Raw genomic sequence first — 24,227 nt, forward strand, 5'->3', positions numbered from 1 at the left:
GGATATTGGAGCCAATATGTGGAACACTTAATCACTCAAAAAAAAAAACTGTGTTTATGAAAGTCATTCGCTAAAGTATAGACAGTGAGCTGTTCTCCTATGGCCATTAGCAAGAAGATGATGGATGGATTCACCGACAGACAGACAGACAGACAGACAGACAGACAGACAGACAGACAGACAGACAGACAGACAGACAGACAGACAGACAGACAGACAGACAGACAGACAGGAAGTTGGTGGATAGATAGATAGATAGATAGATAGATAGATAGATAGATAGATAGATAGATAGATAGATAGATAGATTGATAGGCAGGATTTGAACCTGTAACATGTAAACATGGACATTTCCTGTGCTTTCCCTTCAAAGGTGCGTAAGGCTCGTAACAGACGCCAGGAGTGGAATGTCCTGGCGTACGACAAAGAGTTCAGACCAGACGCCAGGCTCACCCCCTCCCCCTACCATGGCATGTCCTCAGAGGGCTCCCTGTCCCCCGACAGCAGGTACACAAACCTTTAAAGTCCCCTTGACACAATCCAACCTGACAACAAGACTCTCCAACAACAACACATTATGTGGAGTTTGTACACACGGAAGCAGTTCACATTTTCACGTCTTATTTTAGAAGTAATTCTTTCTACACGTCGATGATCTGAAAGAATTACTTGAGACCTGTGACTTTTAATATTTTCCAAAGACTTAAAAATCTATAAATAGTATTGGTACAGTGTAAACCGCTTACAGTGTCCAGGTACCGTTACACAACCACCCCAATACACGTATTCAAACACACGAGTGTAAATGGAGACATGAGCGAAAACGCACCTATTCATTGTTTTTATTTAAAGCTCTTTGCTGCCCTCTTCTGGATAAAAGTGGATTAAAAAGCTTTCATGAAAAATTCATAATAAACGCTTCAGAGGTAACTTGACAAAGATTTCCCTAAAAAACAAACAGAATATAAAAATAAATAAAATAAGTAAAATATTAACCTCATTAAAACAGCTTTATTTGATCAAATATCTCAGCTTTTTTTTTTTTTTTTTTTTTAAGCACCTGATTTTTATTAAATTGTTATATTTGTGACAAAACCTGATTTATCTAAGAAAATGTTGAATTACTAAAACTTATAACTTTCAAATCTTTCAACTTACCACCTTTCTTTATTCAGGTCGATGGCGTCAGATTCGTACCCAGCCAGCCCCAACCACCCCTCCAACCAGGCTCCTGGCGCCGTCCACCCCGCCGACCACCTCAGCGCTGCGGCCCAGACTCAGTCCCTGGACCGAGGACTCCGGCCGGCCAACCAGCCCCCTGGAGCAGCAGGCCCCGCGGCAGGAGGGCGGCATGCGGCCTCGCTGGGCAGGACCCCATCAGGACACGGGGTCCAGGCCGGCGGAGATCCAACGGTTAACGGGCCGAGGCAGCAGTCGGTTAAAGAGTACCGGGCAGGACACGGGTACGTTAAACCCTTAGAGGTTATTGTCTTTCTATTCTTTAATGTTCTCGTGTTCGATCTTCGGTTTACTCAATGTTCCTGCCAGGCAACCAAAGTGTTTCAAACTCAGGGTCAAAACTTTTCTTCATCTTAATCGAGAGAGGTGTTCAGTTGGTGCTTCTGTCAATGACAAAATGTAATGTAGAAACTAGAAAGGCCAGGCTAATGTCAGCAGGCTGCTGCTTCGAATTTAAAATTGGATTTGTCTCACCTTTTTAAAATGTCTCTACGTGACTCCTCCTGGACCCAAACACCCCCCCCCTAAAACAGAACGATCTGAGACTTCTAAAAATACACATTTACCCTTTACAGAGTTCATCTCTGTGTCTCTTGGCCTTCATTTGAATCCTGGCCCGTAGCTTTGCACAGACAGACACAGAAATGTCAGAGATACAGACGTGTCTTACAGAAAAGAAAATCCCATTTGGTGCATTAAAAAAAAAAAAAAAAAAAAAGATTTTGCAGGATTGAAGCAAAATGAACGTCCCGCCCCCTCTGAATAAAGAGTGTCACTGCACAAGGCGCTAAGTCCTTTCAGTAAACGTTTTAATATTTTTTAAATGAGATTTTTTTTTTATTGTGAAAAGTGAAATAAAAGGTTTGAAGTCTCTAAATATAAAGTTAGCGTTGGACACGGTAAGCTTAGCTCGACCACGAGAAGAAATCCAGTCTGACCCGCCATCTTTTCTCTCCTCCTCCCCTGCCAGCGGCCAACCCTCCACCATCCCCGAGTATTATATCCCACCCGCCCCTCCCCCACCTCCCCCCACCATCCCCTCCGCCCAGACTGCCTTCGACTCCGCCGCGGTCCCTCCCAACGCCGCCGCCGCCTCTGCTGTCCCGCCGACCTCCTCTGCCCTCTCCCGCCCCTACTCCCCTTCCCCTCCTCCTCCCCCAGCCAACTACGTGCCCTCCCCTGCCCACCCTCCCTCCGGCGCACCCCCTGCCGCTCCTCCGCCTCCTCCACCCGGAGTCCCCACCGGACTGCAGGCTCACCCATCGCCGTCCCACGCGGCTGTCGGCCAGGCGGTGGACGGAGGCCCCGCGGCGAGGAAGTCCACCATGCTGGGGATGATCCCGATGAGCGACGCCCGCTCCGACCTGCTGGCCGCCATACGTAGAGGTAAGTGTGAGGTTAGGTAGGTGTTTTAAAAGCTCGAGATAACGTTTATTTCAACACTGTAAAAACTAAATATTCATCTTTTTGACATAATTTATTTGTATTAAACGGTTTTATCATCCATAAAATCATAAATAAGGTTCCTGATACTTTAACTCGAGCACATATTTACGGGATAATACAATCAGGTATTACCGGTCAGCCATTGTGTTGAAGTGTTTACCTACTTTTAAATAAGGAAATTAGCAGTTTTATTTGTAAAAGGAGATTCTTAATGAACTACATTATTACATTATGAATGATAACATTTCAAAAGTAAAACTTTATTTTCTTTTGCGTCATGAAAAGGAAAACATCTTCACAAAAAAAAGCTACAAAAGAAATGTGAATTGTCTTATTTGTTTTTAAATTTAAAAAAATAAAATACAAGATACAAATTCCAACCAAATTCTGCAAGTTAAACATTAAAAAAATAAATAAATAAATAAATAAATAAGGAGGGATATCAAAGCCTCACTTTACCCATGGAGGAACATTTTGCCCGGGACCCCAGAGTTTCTAGTCACGGCCCTGCTCACCCCCGCCATCCTCCCGCCCTACTCTCGTCTCCTCCAGGTATCCAGCTGAGGAAGGTGCAGGAGCAGCGGGAGCAGGAGGCCAAGAGGGAACCCGTCGGCAACGACGTGGCCACCATCCTGTCCCGCCGCATCGCCGTGGAGTACAGCGAGTCCGACGACGACTCCGAACTGGACGAGAACGAGTGGTCTGACTAGAAGATATTTAAACGAGCAGGATTAGACGGGGTGGGGGGGGGGGGGGCTTGGTTGGGTCGTGGTGACAGGGAAAGCGAGCAAGAAGCCGGGCTCGAAAAGAAGGGTTTGACTTTACGTGATTAATATTTGAATTTAAAAAAAAAATAATCTAAAACATTCAATCATTCATTGAACCACACACACGCTGACATCCCCATTTTTGCTGCATTTTGAATATTCAAGACTTGAACGGCAACAGGCTGTGAATTTTAACCCTGCTTTGTTGTCCCTGACGACGCCTCACCCGTGTCTAACCACCCCGGTGTGTGCGGCGCTAACAACAACCACACGCTCGCACCATTTAAACACCCCGCCGCCCCCGTCTGCTCATTCTTAACCACTAACACTCAGCTGTGAAAAACAAAACGCACCGACTGTTTGACTGATAATTATCAGCAATATTACATGATCTCAAACTGAAGGTGGGTGGACCCCTGAGGGGGGGGGGGCTTAATGTGTTTACAAAACACTTGATATAGCACAAGAAAACAAAATAATGATCGTGCAATCCTAACTTATCTGCCAAATGTTGAGAGAGAATTTATGAAACCAAGTCAGGGACATCAGGGACAAGCTAGCTCCTGAGAGGGTCGGTGTGCTTCGCCGGCCTGTTTTAAGAAAATCGTGCACTCGTCTTTTAAAGGCTGCACCGGCGCTGTGAGAGTTTGGTTTATTGGTCACTTTAAAAGAGGCGAGACGATGGAATCAGCACCAGAACCATCTCTGGAGCGTGAACTGTGGCGGGATTGAATGCTAACGGATGAATATGCAGCTAGCTTGATAGGCTAAACGCTTTCTTCGATAATCGAAGAAAGGTTAGTAAATAGCCTTCGGAGCTACTTACTTCCTGAATTTCCCTCGGGATCAATAAAGTATCTATCTATCTAAAATAAAAATAAAAACCATCACACCTATTCGAACCGCTACATCGCAAGTTGTACCTTCGTAATTTTTAAATTAATTTTAAATTAATGAACCATCTCTGGAGCGTGAACTGTGGCGGGATTGAATGCTAACGGATGAATATGCAGCTAGCTTGATAGGCTAAACGCTTTCTTCGATAATCGAAGAAAGGTTAGTAAATAGCCTTCGGAAGTACTTAAAATTTAAAAAAAAAAACACATCACACCTATTCGAGCCGCTACATCACAAGTTGTACCTTCGTAATTTTTAAATTAAAATGTTTGATTTAATCCTTTTAACACGTCGTTTTAAAATCAAGAGAATTGTGTATAACACGTATTTTACTATGATCAGGAAAATAGATGCAAAGTGTTTTTTTAATTCATTTATTAGAAATGATGCAGATGCCCAGAACACAGGACAAAGTTCATATTCGGCCATTGTTGTCATGAACTCTTTTCAACATTTACTCCTGTATGTGAAGTGGATTATTAGGTGTGTACAGAGAGAACTTATGATGCTGGTTCTGTTGTAGTTTTGGAATAAATCGACTGGAAGGCCAAACTCTCGTCATGTCAGTGTAAACCTGGAACTCCTTCTTTAACAGTGTGATAAACAGCAGGTCTCCCTCTGACCAAGTTTCATAGTTTTACTGTGAGAAAAGACAAAACCCTCTCAGATGTAATCTGTTTTTTTTTTCTTTTCTTGTTAAACCGAGCTTGTTGAAGCTCGTCATTCAGCCTCCATATCACAGCATTGAACAAATAAAACAAGTGAGCGAGCTTCTGGCATCACTTTTGGTTTGTTTCATATTTTTTAATTTTAGGTTTCTTTCATAATTAATCAGAAGCTTGACATTTTCAGCCAGTGACTGTGTGCTGTGGTTTTGCTCTTATATAAACGCTTCCACACTGGACAGCATTGGACTCACAAAGCTCCTCGATGAGACCCGGGGTCAAAGATCACGTCCACTCTGTCATACGCGACCCTGGACCTGCACTGCTGTCCATGGAGGCTTTGTGAACGCAGCCTCTGGACTATAAATACTCTTTAAGTGTAGGAGACTTGCAACAGTAATATACAGTATATTATCTATCTCTCTTTTCAGTATAGGTTTGGCTAATTCTCGGTATGAGCTGATTGGACTGTAGTGTTTTTATAATGTGGTTTTACTTTTGAAATGTGCTGCAGTGAGTTGTGCAATTTGGTTTATTTTTTGGGGAGGGGTTTCTACTGGAGGGCCAGGATTGACGTTCATGATAGAGAAGTTGTACACATGTCAGAAAAGCCGCCAAAAAATTAAAAAAACTCTTTATGAAGAGAAACCTTTTCTTAATTTAATCTCAAGCCAAAGCACTTTCAAACCATCCCAATAAAAACAGGATTCAAGTCGATGTTGACGCTCGTTCGCTAAGTCAGCTTGTTTGTCCGTCTGTCCAGTGCAACCTCGATTACCTTCGAGTCTTTCTTTGGTAAATCTTGTCAAGTGTTGTCTGACACTGAAACATGACAATGTACAGAAGCCTCTGTCCAACCTACTGACATTAACTGATACTGTTTCATTGGTTGACTTCAGCAGTGGTTTCTTCATCCATTTATGAGGAAGACAGATTTCTTATACTGCGGGTATTTACTTGGAAATCCAATTCAATCTATTTGCACATAAATATATATCCTGCTCCAAAGAAAAGGAAATTAGGCACGGGTTTCATCCATTATGAGATGAGATGAGTGTAGCAGTTATTCACAGGAACAATGTAACTACAGCCTTCAAAATAAATAACTAAGCTGTATCTGTGATCGCTACATCATTTTAAAGTGTGGCCCAATTTAAAAAAATTAATTTAAAAAAAAAGCAGTCTGGATCTGCGAAATACCAAGTTTGTTTTAATAACTGTAAATGACGTAACCAAACCAAGATCGCAGCCGGTGTAATCCATGTGTCTCAGATGGTTTGAATGTGTGAATTTTGAATATTAGTTCAGGACAGAAAACGCCAAGTTTTTAAAAGGGAGAGAACCAGTTATTTAGTTTTTGTACATAAATACCGCACAATAGTTGATGAATGGTTCACCTAACAGCTGCACTACCGTGATGACTTTAAATTCTAACGGGAAAAGCAAGTGGACAATGGAAATGATTGTTTGGGGTAAGATTTTGGTAATGTATCATGTTTGCATGGCGGCCGTTGTTCCTCTGACATCACACGAAGGATGGGAAGCTCAAATAGTGTTAAAATGTCGTATCTTTGTTGTCCAGGTCTTAAAATGTAAAAAAACCTTTGATGACAAAATAATAATCGTCAAATCTAAATCTATCAAACTGTTTACTGAGGGCTAGCACAACATTTGGCTCGCTAACACTGCTGTTAGCTAGCATAACTGCTTGCTAGCTTTCATTACGTTTAACTTAGACCAAGACCAGAGTTCTCTAAGACTGAGTCAAGACCATGACCAAGGCAGGCTGAGCCAAGACCATAAATATTGCTGAAAAAACCATCATCTCGTGTACCTTTTAGCTTAACTATCGTACTGTGTAACACAGATGTAAATATTAGCCAGGAAGTGGTCGGACTCTAGTGTTAGCTGTTAGTTTGATTTAACTTGGTGTGACCTTGTAAATGAAGACGAACTTACTACTAACCGTTCTCTAATGCAGCGTTTGAGCTTCCCACCAAGAATATGATATCTGAGAAAAATGGCCTCCGTGAGAATAGATAGAAGTCGGCCAAAAACCTTTTAAACAAACATTGAGTAGAGAAGCACAATGAGCAGCGAGAATGTGGATCTGGCACTCAGAAAGAATATTTAAAAAATACCCATTGATAACAGTATATCCCTTCTTCAAATCCGAGCACTTCGAGACCTGTCAACTTCAAAGAATGTAAAGTTGTGACTGTTAAACCTGGGATCTGTTTTCTGTGCCGGCTCCGTCAAATATTTCAACTTCGTGCCCTTACTGATCAAATCTGGACGACAAAAGAAACCAGACACTGAGATTTAATATCTCCATCTTTTTTGTTTTTGTATCCTTGGCGACTGGCTTGTGAGAGTACTTTATTATTATGTGTTGAAAATGTGAGAAATGAATCATGTTGTAAAAACTTTTTGGTAAGGAAGCCTGTAAAGTACATTTGGGGTAATATAACATAGACAAGGGAACAAAATAAAACTGTGTAATGCACACTAAAACCAACTGTAAGCAAGTATGCATGTTACTATAGACAATAAATGGTGAAAAAAAATGGATCTGTTATTTATTTATTTTACATCTGCATTTAGTGTATTGGTACATGTTCCAGTGCACACTTGCACACACGTCTTTGTTCATGTTGGTTGACACACATCACGTGGACTGACGTCAAGCACAGACGCTTGTTTATCAAACTGTAGGAACGTGAGGTATCTGTACGTCCTTCTAGTTTCGGGACAACAACTCGTCAAACTAGCTTTACACTTCCTGGTTGTACAGCTCAGGACTCGAGATGTTTTCATCCACATCTCTTTGCATCTTACTTCTCCGACACAGTTTGAGAAATTCTCACCAGCTTGTGTGCAGAACATCTCTTGGAACTGGTTTATTTCCACTTGTTTTAACATCCTGTACAGTTTTCCAGTAAGAGGACCTTTGAAGCAAATGTTAGCAAAAAAAAAATGGAACACAAATCTTCTCAACACTTTGTTATTGCTTCCATATTTGGTGGAAATATAAAGATATGATGGCTGAGTGGCTATTCTAAATTTGGTGCCATTTGACCCATAGGTGGCAGCGTAGCAGCATCACCTCACTAAAAACAGAATAACCAGTGTATATTATGCTGTATACAGGGCATCAGAACTTGGAGCTAATAACTTCATATGTATAAAAAGAAAAGAACCCAGCCGTTCTAAAAAGATTAGCATTCATTTATCGTTATCAGTCATCTTTTATTTGTGGCGTAAATCCAGCGATCGTCACTCCGTTTTCTCAGCTCCGCGACACGCCCGCCACTGTCGACATGGTTTGTTCCAGAGCCGTGCTGTTCTGGGCGTTGGCAGGATGGAGAAGGAACCAGTGGGTGCTGTTTGGTGTGAGAGGAGTCATTTTGTGACACAGATGGCGACACAGCAGACAGAAAGAGTGAGAGAGAGGTCAGTGCAAAAAAGCACAAAAAGAAACGATCCGATAAATGTGTTGCTCAAAGGTTTGTTTGTCAGAAGGGATGCAGACGATTCAGTTTAAATGAGACTTTTCAGGTCACTGATTTCTAAACAGTTCTTGAATCCTTCTTTTCTGCTAGTGTCTAAATTTAATCCTGATCTAATCCTGGAAGAAAGACTTCAGATAAGCCTTTTTAAATGCACGATGCTTTCCTGATTTATCTGACGTATCTGATGACTCATCCAGATGTTTATTTTTGTCTTCTCCAATGGAGAGATAAAGGAGATATTCGTCACTGACTAAAATATTAACCTACTTTATAGACTGATATAATTACACAAGCGTAAAGCCATTTGCAGCAGTGACAGTGACGTACTGTAGGTGCATGTAAGCAAAAACGTTTTCATTTTCATTCCTGGTATTTGACATTTGGCTTTACTGCGTGACCTTATTTTTTTTGTTACCCATGACATTTATAGCTACTTCAAGGCCTTACTGGTCCAGCATGATACTGTTTATCAGCTGCCCAAGAAACAGCTGAAGTGGAGGACCATCACTGTATGTGACTGTTTACCTATATGAAGGGTCACTCAAGATCACAGGCATGCTAATGCTAAACAAAAGGGGACCAGACATTGAGCCCTGGGGGACTCCATGTTCCATTTCTTTTTAACCGAGACACAAATATTACACTTCCTACACATAGCACCTAAATCTACATTCACACTGCAGGACAATGTTACCCAATTTGGCCATTCTGATTTTTTATATTTTTTTTATTTATATGCATATTCAACTCACGTGACAGTTTGCCCAGCTCAAGTCACACGGAATCGAATCTTTTCAAATCAAATTTAAGCTAACATCAAATGTCCTGAAATCGGATAAATTTCAGCTCTTTTCCGATTTGACCTCAGTCCTAACGGTCAGCTTGAAAAGCATGCTACTTTGACGTCAATAAACAGCATTGCATTCAATTCATTTAGTTTAAAAAAAAATGGAAGCACCAGGCAGGTATGCAGTTACTCACCACAGATGTTTACCTGTCGTTAGACTGCTAAAAGAAACCACTGAAGACATGGTCGACACTAATGGCAGCAAGTCTGCTGCCAAACAGCCAAAGACACTTAAAAAGAAGCTTGTTGGCAGAGCATCAAGGCAGCAGATGGGAGGCTGTGGATGCTGTTAGGTTCGCTGTATATACTCTATTATTTTGATGGCATAAAGCATGCCATACGTACTCGCATGTAAATCTCTGTTTTCTCCAGCAAACTGTCGGTCTCAGTAAACAAGAATCAATCTGGGTCACATTTTACACATAGACTGGGTTTTTCTAACGACACCAATAAAAACCAGTGTCCCGATGTGTTGTCGAGGTATTCTGGGAGATGTAGGGCATCACATTAGAGTCACTGGGCAATATGTTAAAATAACTCCTGGAAAGCTTGAACACGCTGAAGGATAATTTGCTAATGAAGTCTGGTTCACATTAAGTACACCCTTGGGTCATTTCCTGGCCACGTGGAAGAAATAATCTTCACAGGTTTCAGTCAAACGCTCATTTGAATTTCAGATCAGGGTGAAGAAGAGGTGTGTGTGTGTGTGTGTGTGTGTGTGTGTGTGTGTCAGACACGACAGATGCAGGAATATCATCACCTTCTGTGCTCTTTTTTGGCTGTCAAACATTCAGGTACACAGAGGTGATTTTCAGCATCCTGCAGCAGATGGTGAAGAGAGCTTTCTGACTCATACAGGGAAAAGAGAGATGGGGGGGGGGGAGACAGACAGGGAGGGGAAGAGGGAGAAAATGGAGAGACAGAAAGGTTGGGGCAAAAAAAAATAAAGGGGGGGGGAGAGAGGCTTTGCTTCGGAGCTGCTGAAATGACGTAAAAGAAGGGAGGCGAGTGTGTGGGTGGATGCTGCGTCTTTTTCCTCCTCTTCTGTCCCTCTAGTACCTACGTCTGGCCACATGGGGGAGCTCTTTCCCTCCGTGAAGAGACTGCATAAAGGTGAGTCAAGGAGTCCAACACACACAAACACACACACACAACATCAAGCTTGTTTGTTCGACACGAGAATCAACGCACACATTTGACTGATTAAAGGTTAAATTTTCACCGGCGTCGTCGACATCGATAACTATTCATTAAGAAGCCTTAATGGGAGTCAGTCCCAGTTATCGTAATGTTCTGACACCAGTTTGACTTCCCTGTATCAAAAGATGTCAAGACTTTGATATTTTTTTGACGCAAAAAAAATTAAAGAAAATGTAAAAAAAGATACCGAGAATTGTCCTAGTTAATATGGATATTATTTCACCACTGTTTGATCGACCTGGCATAGTTCTGATTATGACTCATCGTTTATTGCCTGGCTTAGCAAGCCCAAGTTCATCTTTTTTTTCCCACCTACAACAAGCTGAGCTAACATTAGGAGCAGCACAGCTAACAGCCCCCCCGAAGAGTGACTTAGAAACATATTTGTAACATGACTAAACACGTGGTTTAGTCTGAAGTCTTAAAGTTTAGTTTACGGCTCATACTGGTTCTCATTGAACCCAGAAAAAAAAAAAAAAAAAAAAAGGATCCTCCAGGAAAAAGCTGATCCAACGTTCGCAAACAGCCTGTCCTGCAGATTGTCTGACATCGCGCGAGCGTTGGCTATCGCGCACGCTAGCTGTCCACGCTGCACTCGTTAAAAGATGTTCAATGTGAATTGCATGATGTCATGATGTTCCGTGTTTTACGACAGAGCACTTCACGTCTGACTGGAGTCTCCCTGTTACCTCCTCTCTCTCTCTCTCTGTCTCTCGCCCCGTTATTGCTCTTATGCAAGCAAAGAGCGGTTTTAATAATTCATCAGCTTTTCTTTTCTTTTCTTTTTTTTTTTTACATGCCGAGGCTTTCCTTTGACACCACAGTGACCCGTGATATAGACTCGATCCCCACACACGCACTCGTAAGAACACCCACACGCACACAATGTCACGCTAACGCCCACCAACGCACGTCAGTGGATTAACATCGATCCAACACAAAAAACATCCAAAAAAAAAACATCACAGCTTTATTCTGTTGTTGTTCTTCGTTTATTTGGCAAATTATTCTCCACTTTTTTTCCAGTTGTTTTTTTTTTCTTCTTGTTTATTTACAATAGTAAAAATAAATCTCTTTCTTTAAGGTTTTACATTCGACATTTACAAGTGCAATGTGTAACATGTCCAACTTTATAAAGTGCATTTGTACTTTTTATCGACGGTTTCACAACACGAACTTAGGAGGACAGGAAATAAATAAGACGTAAATAGAAAAGAAAACATGATTTGAAGGACCCCGCTTTAGGTCTCTGACATCACAGTTTCATTACCCACAACACTTTGCTCGCTTTGAGCTTGAACAGTGACGCTCGCCACACACGCCGCTTCCTCATCCACACAAACATCAACGCATAAAACAATGTGTTTTTTTTTCCATGAAGGCCATACTCGGTCCAATAGAAAATTAGCTCTGTAGTGGTATTTTTTTGATTGACAATCTCTCCTTACTCAGTTGTAGGTTTTTGGATGGAAAATGTTAGCCTAGCTTAGCATAGCCTCGCCTTGGTGATGCTTACTTGTTAGCACTCACCGTAGAACCCTGCTTTAAAAACTCTCTTTGCTAATGTTTGTGCTCAGATGAGACAAAGAAATAACATGGATGAGAAATAAACAGGAAAACACGAACGGGTAATTGTGCGAAGGATTTGACAACATCTTAGAGGACGGTAAATCGGACGTTTTGTCCACTGATACGAAAAGAAGAGCTGATTCTTCCTTCCCACCTCACTCCTTTCTTTTATAGTCTTTCTTTATGTGTTCGTTTTCTTCACTCTCTTTACCTGCAGAGTGACTATTTTTAGACACGGACTGACCGGCTCCCTTCCTTCGGTTCTGAGGACAAAATGTAATCGGAGACGATGGGAGGTTTTGAGACGATGACAAGGAGAAAAAGCTAACGAAAGACGGGGGGGATGTTTGAAGCAGCAAAGACGGACAAGAGGGAGATGTTAGAAAGAACGAGGAGAGAAAAAAAAAAAGAAGGCCGTTGTTAAAAAAGGAGAAAAAGTAGGAGTGAAGAAATGAGTGGGATGTCTTTGAAACGACCTGCTCTCTGAGACACGATTCAGACTCAAATGACGTCACTGGAAACCGGACTCTGTGACGTACAATGCTGTCACGCTCACAATCTCCCCACCCTTCTTTCCCTGTCATTTAGTGGCAGAGATTACTGCAAGTCAAGAAGACATATCACAGAAACACTATCATCTTTCATCTTGTTGCTGCCTGCGGAAAAAAAAAAGTCTGAAGTTACAGCACATTTAAAAAAAGAGGCAAATTTCCCTCGACAATGTCAAGGTCAAGTCCATGTACTTGTTTTCTTACTCTATCCAGCTGCTCATGGCTGCTGTTTGTGACCCTTTTTGTTGTTGTTGTTTACAGATTTTCAAGCTCAACCATGAGAATAGCATCTTTGACACACGTGTATGTACATAAACAGAAAGATAAGACACTAGAAAGTCAAAGAATATGGCACTTTTTTCAGCATATCCGACACACAACCTCTTTTTTTTCCCACCTAAACAATTCTTTTTTTGTAGGAAGAACACCGAAGAAGAGGAAGAAACACACACACACACATACACACTCACAGCAGCGACCATATTTTGTAACTCATGCCCTGATGAACATTACAAAAATATACATTTCTGTACAGCATTGCATAATAAAAATAACACCCACACTCACTTGTACAGTATTTCTCTTTTTGTCTGTTTTTAAATTGAATTAGACTCCTATATAGCGGCCGACAGAACCATCGTGTGTGTGTGTGTGTGTGTTTACAGTGAGAGTAGGTTGAGTTATGGTTCATTACAATTGGCTATGATCCCAGCGGGGAGAACACACACACACACACACACACACACACACACACACACAGTGAGAGGTCGCTCCACTCTTGCCCAAGGAATGGTTTGACTAAGTTGTGGCATATTCACAGATGAGCGTTAGCGTTTGTTCAACGATCGCCGGATGGACACGCTAGATGGGACAATCGATGCCGCTAACAACGTTAGCCGTTTTGTGACGCTCTAGATCAAGCTGAGCTGTGGTCCAGATTCCCTCAAGACTTGGGTCAAATAGTCATCCTGGAAAATTGCCATGAAGTTGATGTTTTATTGGTAATATTCACACCGTGTTTAGAAGCATGAGAAGCTAACTGCTACCAGCCAGAAACATGCTAGTGCTAGTCAGGCATCGTAACATCCCAGTCGTCCTTATATTGTGTTTTTACACTGACATTTGAATTAGCGGACAGTAAACCCTTTAATTTGACTGTGAAACTACAAATAAATTACCCAATGGTAACATGTTTATTGGAGCTCTGAAAGGTCATTGTTAGCATGCTAGTAGGCGATCAGATACATGATCGCTAACAATGTACAAAGCCTGAGTGATGTTAATCTTGTTACTGCTGGGGGGGCTCCGGAGGCTCATCAGCAGCGGAAAAACGGAGCCGTTTCAAAAACAGAAGGCGTCAAGCTTTCTGCTAGCATGTAAGAGCAACATCGAAGAGCTAGCAAAAACACTTACATGCCGCATTGTAATGGTATTTGTTGCTGTATGTTGGTTAGCAAATTGTTAGCATGCGAGCTAATTGGCGTCGTGATAACAATAGCCAGGGTCATTAAAGTACTGAGCGTCTTTTTATTTTCTGTGAGGTTATTGGGCGCTGGTGGCGCAGTGGTTAGCGCGCGTCTCCACATACGGAGGCTATTGTGGGCGGAGCCTACCTGTATTTCCATCTCTATCCACTGTCCTGTCTCGCCGACAAAGGCCTCAAAAAACCAAATACAAATCTTTAAAATGTGCAGGTTATTTATAATTTTCCATTTTAGTAAACTGACACATTTTTTTTCCATCATTCATTCCCGTTTGATCTAAGTCTGGTCCCATCTAGCGTCTCCAACACACAGGTGACTAAGCAAGTCTCACACATCATTGTGCGTTGTGCCAACAGGACCTGCATCAGATTCCTACTTGAAATAGATTCAATTTACTCTCTGGGATCGATTAGTTTTGCCTTAGCACAACTGATGATTCACCCCCGGATAGTACTGCAATTCACCAAGTGTGCCAAACATCCATCTATCTCCAACTTCTGAGGCGTTGGAACTATTTCAATGTATAAGAGATGCAAGTCTTTAAACCAATAGGCAGTTCTATCAATGCAGCGATTGAGCAAAAAAAGAGAAAGACAGAAGGAGGTGGTTTGAATTTTCCAGCACGTGTGACCCTTCAAACGTTATTTTTAACTGCTCACGTGAAGAAAAAAAGAAGAAGCTAATTTTAAGAGTAAATATGATAATGTGGCGAGACCTGTTTCTGCAAATGCATCTATAAATGGAAATAGAGCATTCGCTTTATATTTGGGTTTGTCCTACTTTTATAACTACCCCAGCCAGCCAGGCCACATCTCAAACACAGAGCAATCTGCTATTTGTTGCTTTGACGTTTTCATTTTCAGTCCACAGTCAATTCAAAGTTAACCACCTTCTTCTGTCACCTTTCTCTCTTTTTCTCCATTGTGGCTTTTTGTACACAGCAAAATGCAGTTGGACATTATTGCGAAGGACTTTTTTTTTTTTTTTTTTGTTCCAATAAGGCAGAAAACAACAAAACAAACAAAAAAAAGAGACAAAAGAGATTCTGTCGTTTCCAAAAAGAAGATCGTTGCGTATGTCTGCGGACAACTGATTGTTTGCTGCCGCCGAGAAAAAGAAAAAAAATGCCCATACTCTTACTTTGAATGTACACTGTAGAAAAAAAATAATCAAAAAACCTGCATCTCCTCAGCGCCAAAGTTTGTTTGTTTTCTTTGCTGTCGTTTATCTTTGTTTATTTGGTAGAAAGCCTTAATTTTGGAAGTGTAACAGAAACAACCTGTAATTTGAGTTTGTTGAGTTTACAGGGATTTAAAAAAAACCCATTTCCAGCCCGTACAGTTTCCATGAAGTTTTCCCAAAGCCAGTTCACCTCTTACACAGTTTATTAGCAGCGTGCCAGCAGCTTAGTCATGACTCCTTTCTGAGGGGAAAGAAACTATCGGCAAGGATCATTTTCATGCAGGCAGAGGTTGGCCATAAATCTCCTTCCCAGCTCATCCCGACTACATCCTCCGAACATTAGGCCAATTCCCCGCTCTCTTATTACTGAGATGTTAATAACGTTAGCTGGATTAAACTCACACGATGGCCTTACACGGGGGAATAACATTATCCTGATTGGGTTGTGTGGTGGACGTGACCCAAGGTTACGTTAAAGCGTCTCACTTGGCGTTTCTATTTCACGCCACGTCACCTCGCCTCTAACCCGCCACAGCCTTCAGGGAGGGGAGGGGGGGGAGAGCTCGCTCGCTGCTTGTGCGTGCGCAGTGAATTAACTGCTACTGCTGACAGGTAGGGAAGTAGAGAGGGAAAGCTTACGGAGCAAAATCCAGAGAAATAAAGTCAGTTTTAAGGCTCGTGTTAGAAGATCTTTGGAATAAATCATAGCATGGAAACCAAAGCAGAGACACAGTTGTCCAACTTGGATGTCCTGTGGACAACCAACGCTGTCCAAATGAAAAATGACCGACTCAATATGGATCATGCTCGGCTTTAGCTAATGGATAATCAATCAAGCAATGGAGCTAAAGCACTGCCTCTAAATTTAGAAGCTTCGGGGCCTGAATGGTGCTTTGCAGATGCAGATAAACGTCGAAAAACATCGGCTGCTTTCACCTTGCCCGTGTCAAACGCCTTGTTTTACCGGCGCTCATGGGGCCCATACATCGCTTTTTGCTCATGCATAATTTGTGTGGTTGAGATGTAGTAGAGATGAGGAGACAACAGAGGACAATAAAGGACGGGGATCATAGTCGCAGCACACGATCTCAAGTGGACGTTTAAGGTCGATTTCAGCTTGATTGGAGTCATTTTGTGCAGTCACTTCTTTTTCGACCTATACGTAGATTGACTTTAACTGTCTTTGTTCTTCCTTAATTTTACCTAAATGCCTTCAAAATAAAGGCTACAAAATCAGTAATTCTCATAAGAACCATTTTGATTTTTAATAACTGATGCAACTGCTTTGAGTCTAGAAATGAGCTAATCGCTGAAATGTTCTGTGTGATCTTTACTTAAAACCAGAAAATATAACAGATTTGAAAAAGAAACGTTTCTCTCTCACACTTTAAAAGGAAAAAAAATCCATACTTATTGTTTGGCTTTTCAAGGTTGAATCAGGGAAAATGCAAAAATGTATATTTAGCTAAGACTTCAAAAAAAGACGGCAATCACCAGTGAATCAGACGAACAACTCCTCTCAAGCTGGAACAGTCCTCGACTCGCGCTCTCCTCTCAAGATGGAGTAGAGAACAGCGTAGCCTACTTTACAGCGCTCTTCCCCCCCTGCAGCCGAGACCATTCCCAGGGAAGCGGTGCGCTGCAGTGCCGCTGTCCTTGGTGCTGATTTCAGCTCTCTCCCTCGCTCGCTCGCTCGCCGCTTCACAGTCACGGCGTAGCAGCTGGCTGAGAAACTGTTTTTTTTTTTTTTTTTTTGGGGGGGGGGGGGTGTTCTCCAACAGAGAGCAGATTTGATTTCATGACACTAAACATAAACACACCAGTCTACAGATGGAAATCCCTCTCTAGGTTTTGCACATTGACACAGTTCTATATGCTTTCAAGGCCTGGCAGTTCAGCTTTCATTGTGGATTTAGATTTATTTATTTTTTTTAGCAGGGATGGCATGTAATTAAAGATTTCTCTGGATTGTGGACCGCTAACTTCTTACATTAGAATTCGTTTTCAGGCTTTTTTGGCAAATGGGAAAAGACAAACCAGCAGCGCTTTAACGATCTTGGAAAAAAAAAAAAAAAAAAACCCATCTCATCTCTATCCGAGCACACACAAGTTATTTTTGCATCCTCTGTCTACAAATCATGAATTAATTAATCTGCACCAGATCAAGGGAACACGGCTGCTAAAAAGGTTTCAAGGGAGGGAATAGTCTTGATTTTTCCCTTTCAGGAGAAGACTGCAGAGATAGCTCATTGAGACGACTCAAGGTCATTCATTGGGTACATTTAGCTCATTGTGTTTTTTTTATCCACTTCAGTTCAAACAAATACAGTATTTAAAGACGTGTTTAACTCCTTCTGATTGCATAACCATGCAGTGCTGCCTGAGCTCAGGTCCTGTGGAGATTTAGAAAAACTCCGACCCTCACGTAAAGTATGCTACTCTGGAGGAAGTAGGCCTCGCGTCTCGCGCTCTGAAGGAGGTCGGTTGGGAAAGTCACCCTGACTAACTTCCACAACCGCCATGAGGACACCTTCATCAGGTTTTTGCAGTTGGTTTCACACCACCTCAATCACATGATCTTTATTAGCTCTATTTTTTTTTTTCTTTTCTTTTTTTTTTTGACCATGCAAGTTCCTTCCTGTGGCCGGCGCCACTTCTCGCCCCCGGGCCAGACATGCCTTTCCTCGTAGCCTACCTACCGGCGTTAAGAGGAAGTCTCTTTCCTCGCCCACCAGCCTCCCACCCTGTTTCCCCGTGACTCTCTCGCACCACCCGGACTCGCCGTGAAGACTCAAACCGAACATACACAAACCTTCCCTGCTACACGTCACTGGAGGTCCTGGGTCTGAGGGAAAGGTTGGATGGGACGCACCCACAACACGCCATCCACAGTGACTTCTGGATGTCCGGGTTTCGGAACGCATAGATGATGGGGTTAATCACAGAGCAGCAGGTCGCTGGTAGAACTGTGGCGTAGGTGTATATTACAGGGTAGGTCGAGTCTGCAACAATTGAGTACATGGCGAACGGAAGCCAGCACGCCCCAAAGGCACACAAGATGGCCGACAGCGTGGAGACTCCTTTTGTGGTGGAGATGGCCACGAACTGATGCTGCACGGCGATCTGCTGCGCATGGCGGAAGGCGATCTTGCAGATTTGCAGATAGAGCTGCATCATCAGGGCAAAGACGAGGAGAAAGGTGACGGCGAGGGCCACGGCGTTGATTTTGGTGACCGGCCTGCAGATGCTGCACGCTGAATCGTCTCGAAGACAGTTCCAGCCGAGCGCCGGCAGCAATCCCAGCGTGAAACACAACACCCAGATGAAGATCACCATCACGTAGGTGAAGGTGACTGTCCGTTCTGTGTGGTAGGTCAGGGCGTTGTACAAGGACAAATAGCGGTCCACTGTGATGGCGAGGATGTTGAGGACGGACGCCGAGAAGGCCGAGATGAGAAGTCCGACTGACAGAAGCGTCACGAACTCCACCGAGCTGTCGACCAAATACGTGAAGACAAAGTTCAAGATGAGGCCCAGACCCGCCAGGAGGTCCGCCACCGCCAGGGATCCAATCAAGATGAACATCGGAGCGCGTAGCGTCGGCGTGTAGAACAGCACCGCGATCACCAGGGCGTTCTCGCAGGAGATGAGCGTCCCCGTCACGCAAAGCGCAATATCCCACGGGCTTACTTCCTGGACGACCACGGCGGTGGTCGCCGGCTGGAGGTCCGGGGTCAGAGTTCTCACGACCGGTTCGGAAGAGGAGTTGGAGGGGTCTTCGCCGAGGCTCCAGGAGGTGGAGGAGTCGAAAGGGTCGAGGGGCGAGGAGGAGTTTAGGCTGCTACTGCCGCCACTACTCATGGCTGCGACCGCAGCCAAGGAGAGAATCATAGCTGGAGAGAGAAAAGGAAGGGAAGGAGGGAAAGAAGCAAGTCAAAGAATGAGTGGAAGAACAAGCGAGCAGAGAAAAGAAGGAAGGAGAAGATTGATGAAGAGAACATTTGAGTTAAACGAGGACAGAAGAGAGAATAAGAGGGACATGGAAGGAGAAAAGGAGGTTGTTATGAAAGAGAAACAGGAAAAGTACTGACAAGGGAAATCCATCAAATATGCAGGAGAGGAAACCAAAGGGATTTGGGAATAAGAGAAGGGGTTAAAAGTTCAGAACGATAGGTCGAAACAACGGAGATATTAAGTGAGAGAAAAACGGCCAAAACGAGGAAACGAGACGTACCTATAAAAAGGAGAAGAGCAATTTTTTTTAAGGTTGCGAGAGAAGAAACGAAGGGAAGAGAGGGAAAAGTCAAGAGACGAGGAGAGTGCAAGTAACGCGGAGAGAGAGAGTAAAAAAGAGCGAAGTCGAGGAGAAAACAAAAGAAGGAACGCATGGAAGTAAAAGGACGGATGCCGTATATCCCCCCGTGCTGAAGAGGCAAACAAGTCATGTTTCATCCATCCGCCCATTCAGTCACTCACTCATTCATCCATTCATGAAAACAACCAAGCTCTTGAACCCAGGCACGCACGTCACCAGCAGCTCCCACGCACCATGCTGACAGGTAATTAGAAGCAGCACAATAGCAGGTGGGAACACGCACACGAAGATGGTTATGGACTCCTTAAATCACAGATATATTCCTTCCATTTTGTCTCAAGAGAGGCCGGTCAAGAAGCTCAATCACACATAATAATATGTATAAAAAAAAAAAAAAAAAGGAAATCCAACAGCAAAAAAAACGGATCTTAAAATAGGTGCATTCCTACCTACGAGGTGCCAGAAATTGAAGCAGATGTTTGATTTCCTCACAGTCAAAACCATCATCAACAAATTCTATTTTTAGAGCATCTCTAAAAATGGTGCATGACGTCCTGGGGCATGGCGCGGTGGTAGCTGCTGTCCTATTCACCGGTGGCGTGTATGTGCGCGTGCCCACGCGTGCGTGCGTGCATGCATGCGTGTGAGCCCGCTTCAGCATCGACAACCTCCTCGTCGATTTGGATTCTTATTCCGTATGCTACTGTCGCCGCTGCCGCACGCAGACGCATCGAAAGACAAGAAATCCGACGGAGGCTAATTTTAGCACTGCCAGCCGTGCGCGCCAAAAATGTTGATGTGGAGCTCCATTCACAAAAAAAAAAAAATCCTCCCCTCTCACACCTCCCACCTCAATCTCCACACAAACCTTCCCTCAAACCCCCCGCCCCCTTTATTTCTCATCGCACTCCTCCTCCTTTCTTTCTCATGTTCGCGCGCACGCGCTCATACACACACGCACGCGCGCACATGCCGTCAATGACTGCAAACGGCCGGGGGAAGGTCACCACCACGAGCTCCTAAAAGCCCCCGCAGCCGAGTGGCTTTCATCCCTGCGGTTTAGAGGAGCTCGTGCAGTAGCCACGAAGCAGCCACCGACAAGCAGCGCGCGCACTGCAAAAAAAAAAAAAAAAAAAAAATCCATTCACGAGCGTTTATAACCTCTTTGGTGTGTTTGTTTTTGTTTAAGCAATAACTGGAGGAAAAAAAATACCTGGATCAGTTTCATTCAGCTGCAGCAGTGCAGTCCCTGAGCCAGCGAGAGAGAGAGAGGGGGAGAGAGAGGGACGGGGAGGGGGGGAGAGAGAGCGACAGGGAGGGAGACCACGCCACAGAGACAAAAAAAGGAGAAAATTACCAGCTTGTCTTCTTCTTCTCCCCTGCAGGAAACCGGGTCGTCTCTCCTTCCTGTCTCCTCCACGGTGTATTTCTGTTTAGATTTTGAATTTCTTCTTCTTCTAGGGTTTCCCCCCTCTCGTTCTCCCCCCACCCCCCCTCTTCTTCTTCTTCTTTTTTCTTTTTTTTTTTTTTTTCCTTCTCAGTCAGCGGAGAGCGCTATATTCCTCGGTTGGCATGGTTATTAGCCTTCTGTCGGAAGCTCCGTCCTCGCGCTGCACATCCTCGGCCCCTCATTGGAGGCGCGTGTCATTCTCCTCGTCTGACGTCAGAAAGAATCCGCTCCTCCAGACACCGTCATCATGGTCGGCGTGTGAATCACAGAGATGAGACTGGGGGGGAAAAAAATAAAATAATATGCTGGATTATTACTTAAAAAAAAAACTTGTAATCTGTGTTCCTCTTTGAATCTGAAATGTGAATTATTTATGTATTTATTTTTATTCAAATAAGCTGTTAATAAAAGTGCGAGGTGATGTTTTTATCCCACTTTGCACGCTGACTCAAAAGTACAACGTGTGAGTCTGACTCCGCTCTGTCCTCCCACCTCAAACGCTGCGTGACAAGGTGTGTAAAATACAAAAAAAACAAATTTCTACTTGTATCTTGCACATGTGGGAGATTAGTCGTGGTTCCAGTGAAACCAGCTCGTGAAGCAGGTTGCTGCTGGTGGTGGTGGTGGTGGTGGTGGTGGTGGGGGGGGGGGGGGGGGGGGTGGTGCTGCTCATGCCGGTGGGGGGTTTTTGCATCTCGGAGCGCTGATGGGTATCCGACCGCATTGCTCACACGTGCACGCACATGTGCACGCACGCCGGGCACATATGTGTCGCCATGCGTGAAGGCAGAGAGAGCTGCATGTGGAGTAGACCACCAGCTTTGTTCAGACTGCAGTGTGTGTGTGTGTTCCTGCAGGCTGCTTTCCATCCACCGTGGCACAGTGTGCAGACTGGTTAATAAAGACATACTGATTAAGATGTTGAATTCAGGCTACAAGATAGAGACAGACGTGCGTGATGGGCAGGCTCATCTATAAGAGGAGGAAATTGCTTTCAAACACAGAATGAACCAACGTAAAAAATAAAAAAAGAACAATTGAAAGTGACAGTTTCACTCTCACTTCATGTTTTTATCATTAATTTAAGATGTCTACTGTTCAAATGTATACATTTAACTAACAAACTTGTGCTTATTATCCGTACAGACAATCCAGACCCTGGTGATGTGTTCACACTGGAAAAAAGCGTTCGAGGATTTCGCCCTTCCTCCTCTGGATCTTTCGTTTCCCACACCGCTCTCGTACCACCCGGACTCGGACTCAGACCTTCCCTGCTACACAACACATGAACACTGAAAGTCCAGGGTCTGAGGGAGACACACCCACAACACGGTCCATGTCCGGGTTTCAGAACGCATAAATGAAGGTCAGATTTAAAACCTGATTTTTGAGTCACCCGGCTGATTCTATCATCGGCTCAAATATTGTCACGTCTTGTTAGTTGAGCAGTGTACGGCGAGTCAGGACGATCCTGGCCTGATCGGCTTCTCCTGACCAGTCGGATTATTGTCTACGTTTGAAGTTTTGGTGACGTGGCTGCACACACTCGTACAGCGTGAGCTGACCTCCCACTACCAATTACCCTCGGACGTTGTGTTTTACGTGACGTTAGCATTTAGCTATATACTAGCACGTCTGTAGATAGCTTGATGTGGGGGGGGGCTTATTTTATGAGTGACGTAGCATGTCAAAATTGCTGTTGAGCTAGTAAGCTAGCCTGTTGCTAAGTAATGTGATATAACGTAGTTCGATAAGAGATTTGGGGTCTTGTGGGCAATTTAATAAATCAATTTGTTTAATGGGCTCCTTTTAAATTGGTCCAAACTTGATTTTAGGACAAAATATTAAGGCATTTTTGTCAGACATTAGACCTTTCTTATCCTTGCTGAATTTAAGATCAGGGAATTTGTTTTCCCAGATATTTCAACAATGTTATCCGTTTTTTGTATATTTGGTGCGTGATGTTCTGATTTCAAGTCTCGTAAAAAAAACAAAAAACATTTCTCTCCTGGCACGATATCGAGCTCAGTTGCATTGTTTCAAAACTCCTGAGCTGGCCCACACGGTCTCCAAACTGCCAACCTTTTCATTTGTCTTTGTCGAATTTCTTTCCCTCTTTCTTTATGTATCCGTTGTTAAGCCCACACGCCAATCAATAAATAGAAAAGGAGAATTATTTATATTTCTTTTTGATAGTCAACACACCCTACTCCCTCCAGTTAAAGCATCTTGTCTTTCTTTTTCTGTTGTGTATGAATCACCACACATGATCAGAATACAGATGATGTGCGTGCGTGTGCGTGCTTCTTCATTGACGCCCTCTCCATATCCAACTTCATTCATCTTTCCAGCAAAGCACCATGGGTAATTGAGAGCTGTTACATCATCTTGCTGTTGTGGTATGCTTTGTAGCAGAAAAGCTGGCCCTTCGCTCGCGTCTCGCTCCCCCTCTCTCTCTCTCTTCTTCTCACTCAACGTCTACTACACGCACACGCTCTCTTTTACACAGTGATGACAAAGCACGCTTAAGTCAAACTGCATTACATCACGTATGCAGCGTGAAGCTCTGATCTTTAGCTGCTCTGGGATGACAGTCACCAGAGGACAGACGCTTCTCGTTGAGATTGAGTTGTGTAACTCTGCCTCGTATTTGGGGCAGCGGTGCAGAGGTACACGTATACGTTTCTTTATGATCGTGAGGCGGCGTCACGTCACGTGGAAAATGCCACCGCAGAAAAAGGTGCGCGTAAAAAGTAGAAGAAGTTGTCGTGTAAACACGCGAAAACGGAGGATAAACAGGGTCGTGCTGGTTTAAAATCCCCCTACACACATCGGCGGGGAAAATCTGAGCAGTGAGAGTGGATGACTAATACTCCTCTCCTCCTCTCTCTCCCCTCACTCTCACACCTACACACGCCTTCAAGTAGCAACAACTGGGTTTCCCTTGAGTGTGATGCTTAGAAGAAAATCCACCTAATAAGGACAGGCCTTGTATTGACACTTACTGCTTATCTCTATTTAAATTGGAGGAGATAAAGTGTTGTTGTTGTTTTTTTAAAGAGATTTCTTTGAAATTGATTTCTCACAGAGGAGAGCATTTTTC

At 43.5% G+C, this 24,227-nt stretch overlaps 2 protein-coding genes across 8 annotated transcripts in view; one reads left to right on the top strand and one right to left on the bottom strand.

Moving 5' to 3' along the window:
* LOC306841953 (actin-binding protein WASF3) overlaps positions 1-4,277 on the top strand; it is a 26,283-nt gene extending 22,006 nt beyond the window's left edge. For all 3 annotated transcript variants that reach the window (XM_079371989.1, XM_079371990.1, XM_079371991.1), the window contains 4 exons: positions 374-507; positions 1,176-1,463; positions 2,210-2,625; positions 3,238-4,277. In XM_079371989.1, coding sequence (XP_079228115.1) covers positions 374-507; positions 1,176-1,463; positions 2,210-2,625; positions 3,238-3,395 — 996 coding nt within the window. In that variant the 3' untranslated portion in view covers positions 3,396-4,277. The remainder of the gene's footprint in view (positions 1-373; positions 508-1,175; positions 1,464-2,209; positions 2,626-3,237) is intronic.
* gpr185b (G protein-coupled receptor 185 b) overlaps positions 1-21,403 on the bottom strand; it is a 27,894-nt gene extending 6,491 nt beyond the window's left edge. The window contains exons 1-3 of one of the 5 annotated variants that reach the window (XR_013781640.1): positions 21,032-21,324; positions 4,338-8,397; positions 3,476-4,291 (exon numbers count right to left, since the gene is read on the bottom strand). Coding sequence is in view for 3 of the 5 variants with exons in the window: in XM_079371998.1 (XP_079228124.1) it covers positions 18,180-19,252; positions 20,124-20,181 (1,131 nt within the window). In the remaining 2 variants the exon portion in view is untranslated. Of the gene's footprint in view, positions 1-3,475; positions 4,292-4,337; positions 8,398-17,649; positions 19,253-19,907; positions 20,091-20,123; positions 20,982-21,031 lie in introns of those variants that run through there. The other 4 variants (XM_079371999.1, XM_079371998.1, XM_079372000.1 and 1 more) reach the window with 4 other exon arrangements.
* Positions 21,404-24,227: the final 2,824 nt, after the last annotated feature.

Source organism: Symphodus melops, assembly GCF_947650265.1.
Source record: "Symphodus melops genome assembly, chromosome: 20".
NCBI classification, from domain to species: domain Eukaryota; kingdom Metazoa; phylum Chordata; class Actinopteri; order Labriformes; family Labridae; genus Symphodus; species Symphodus melops.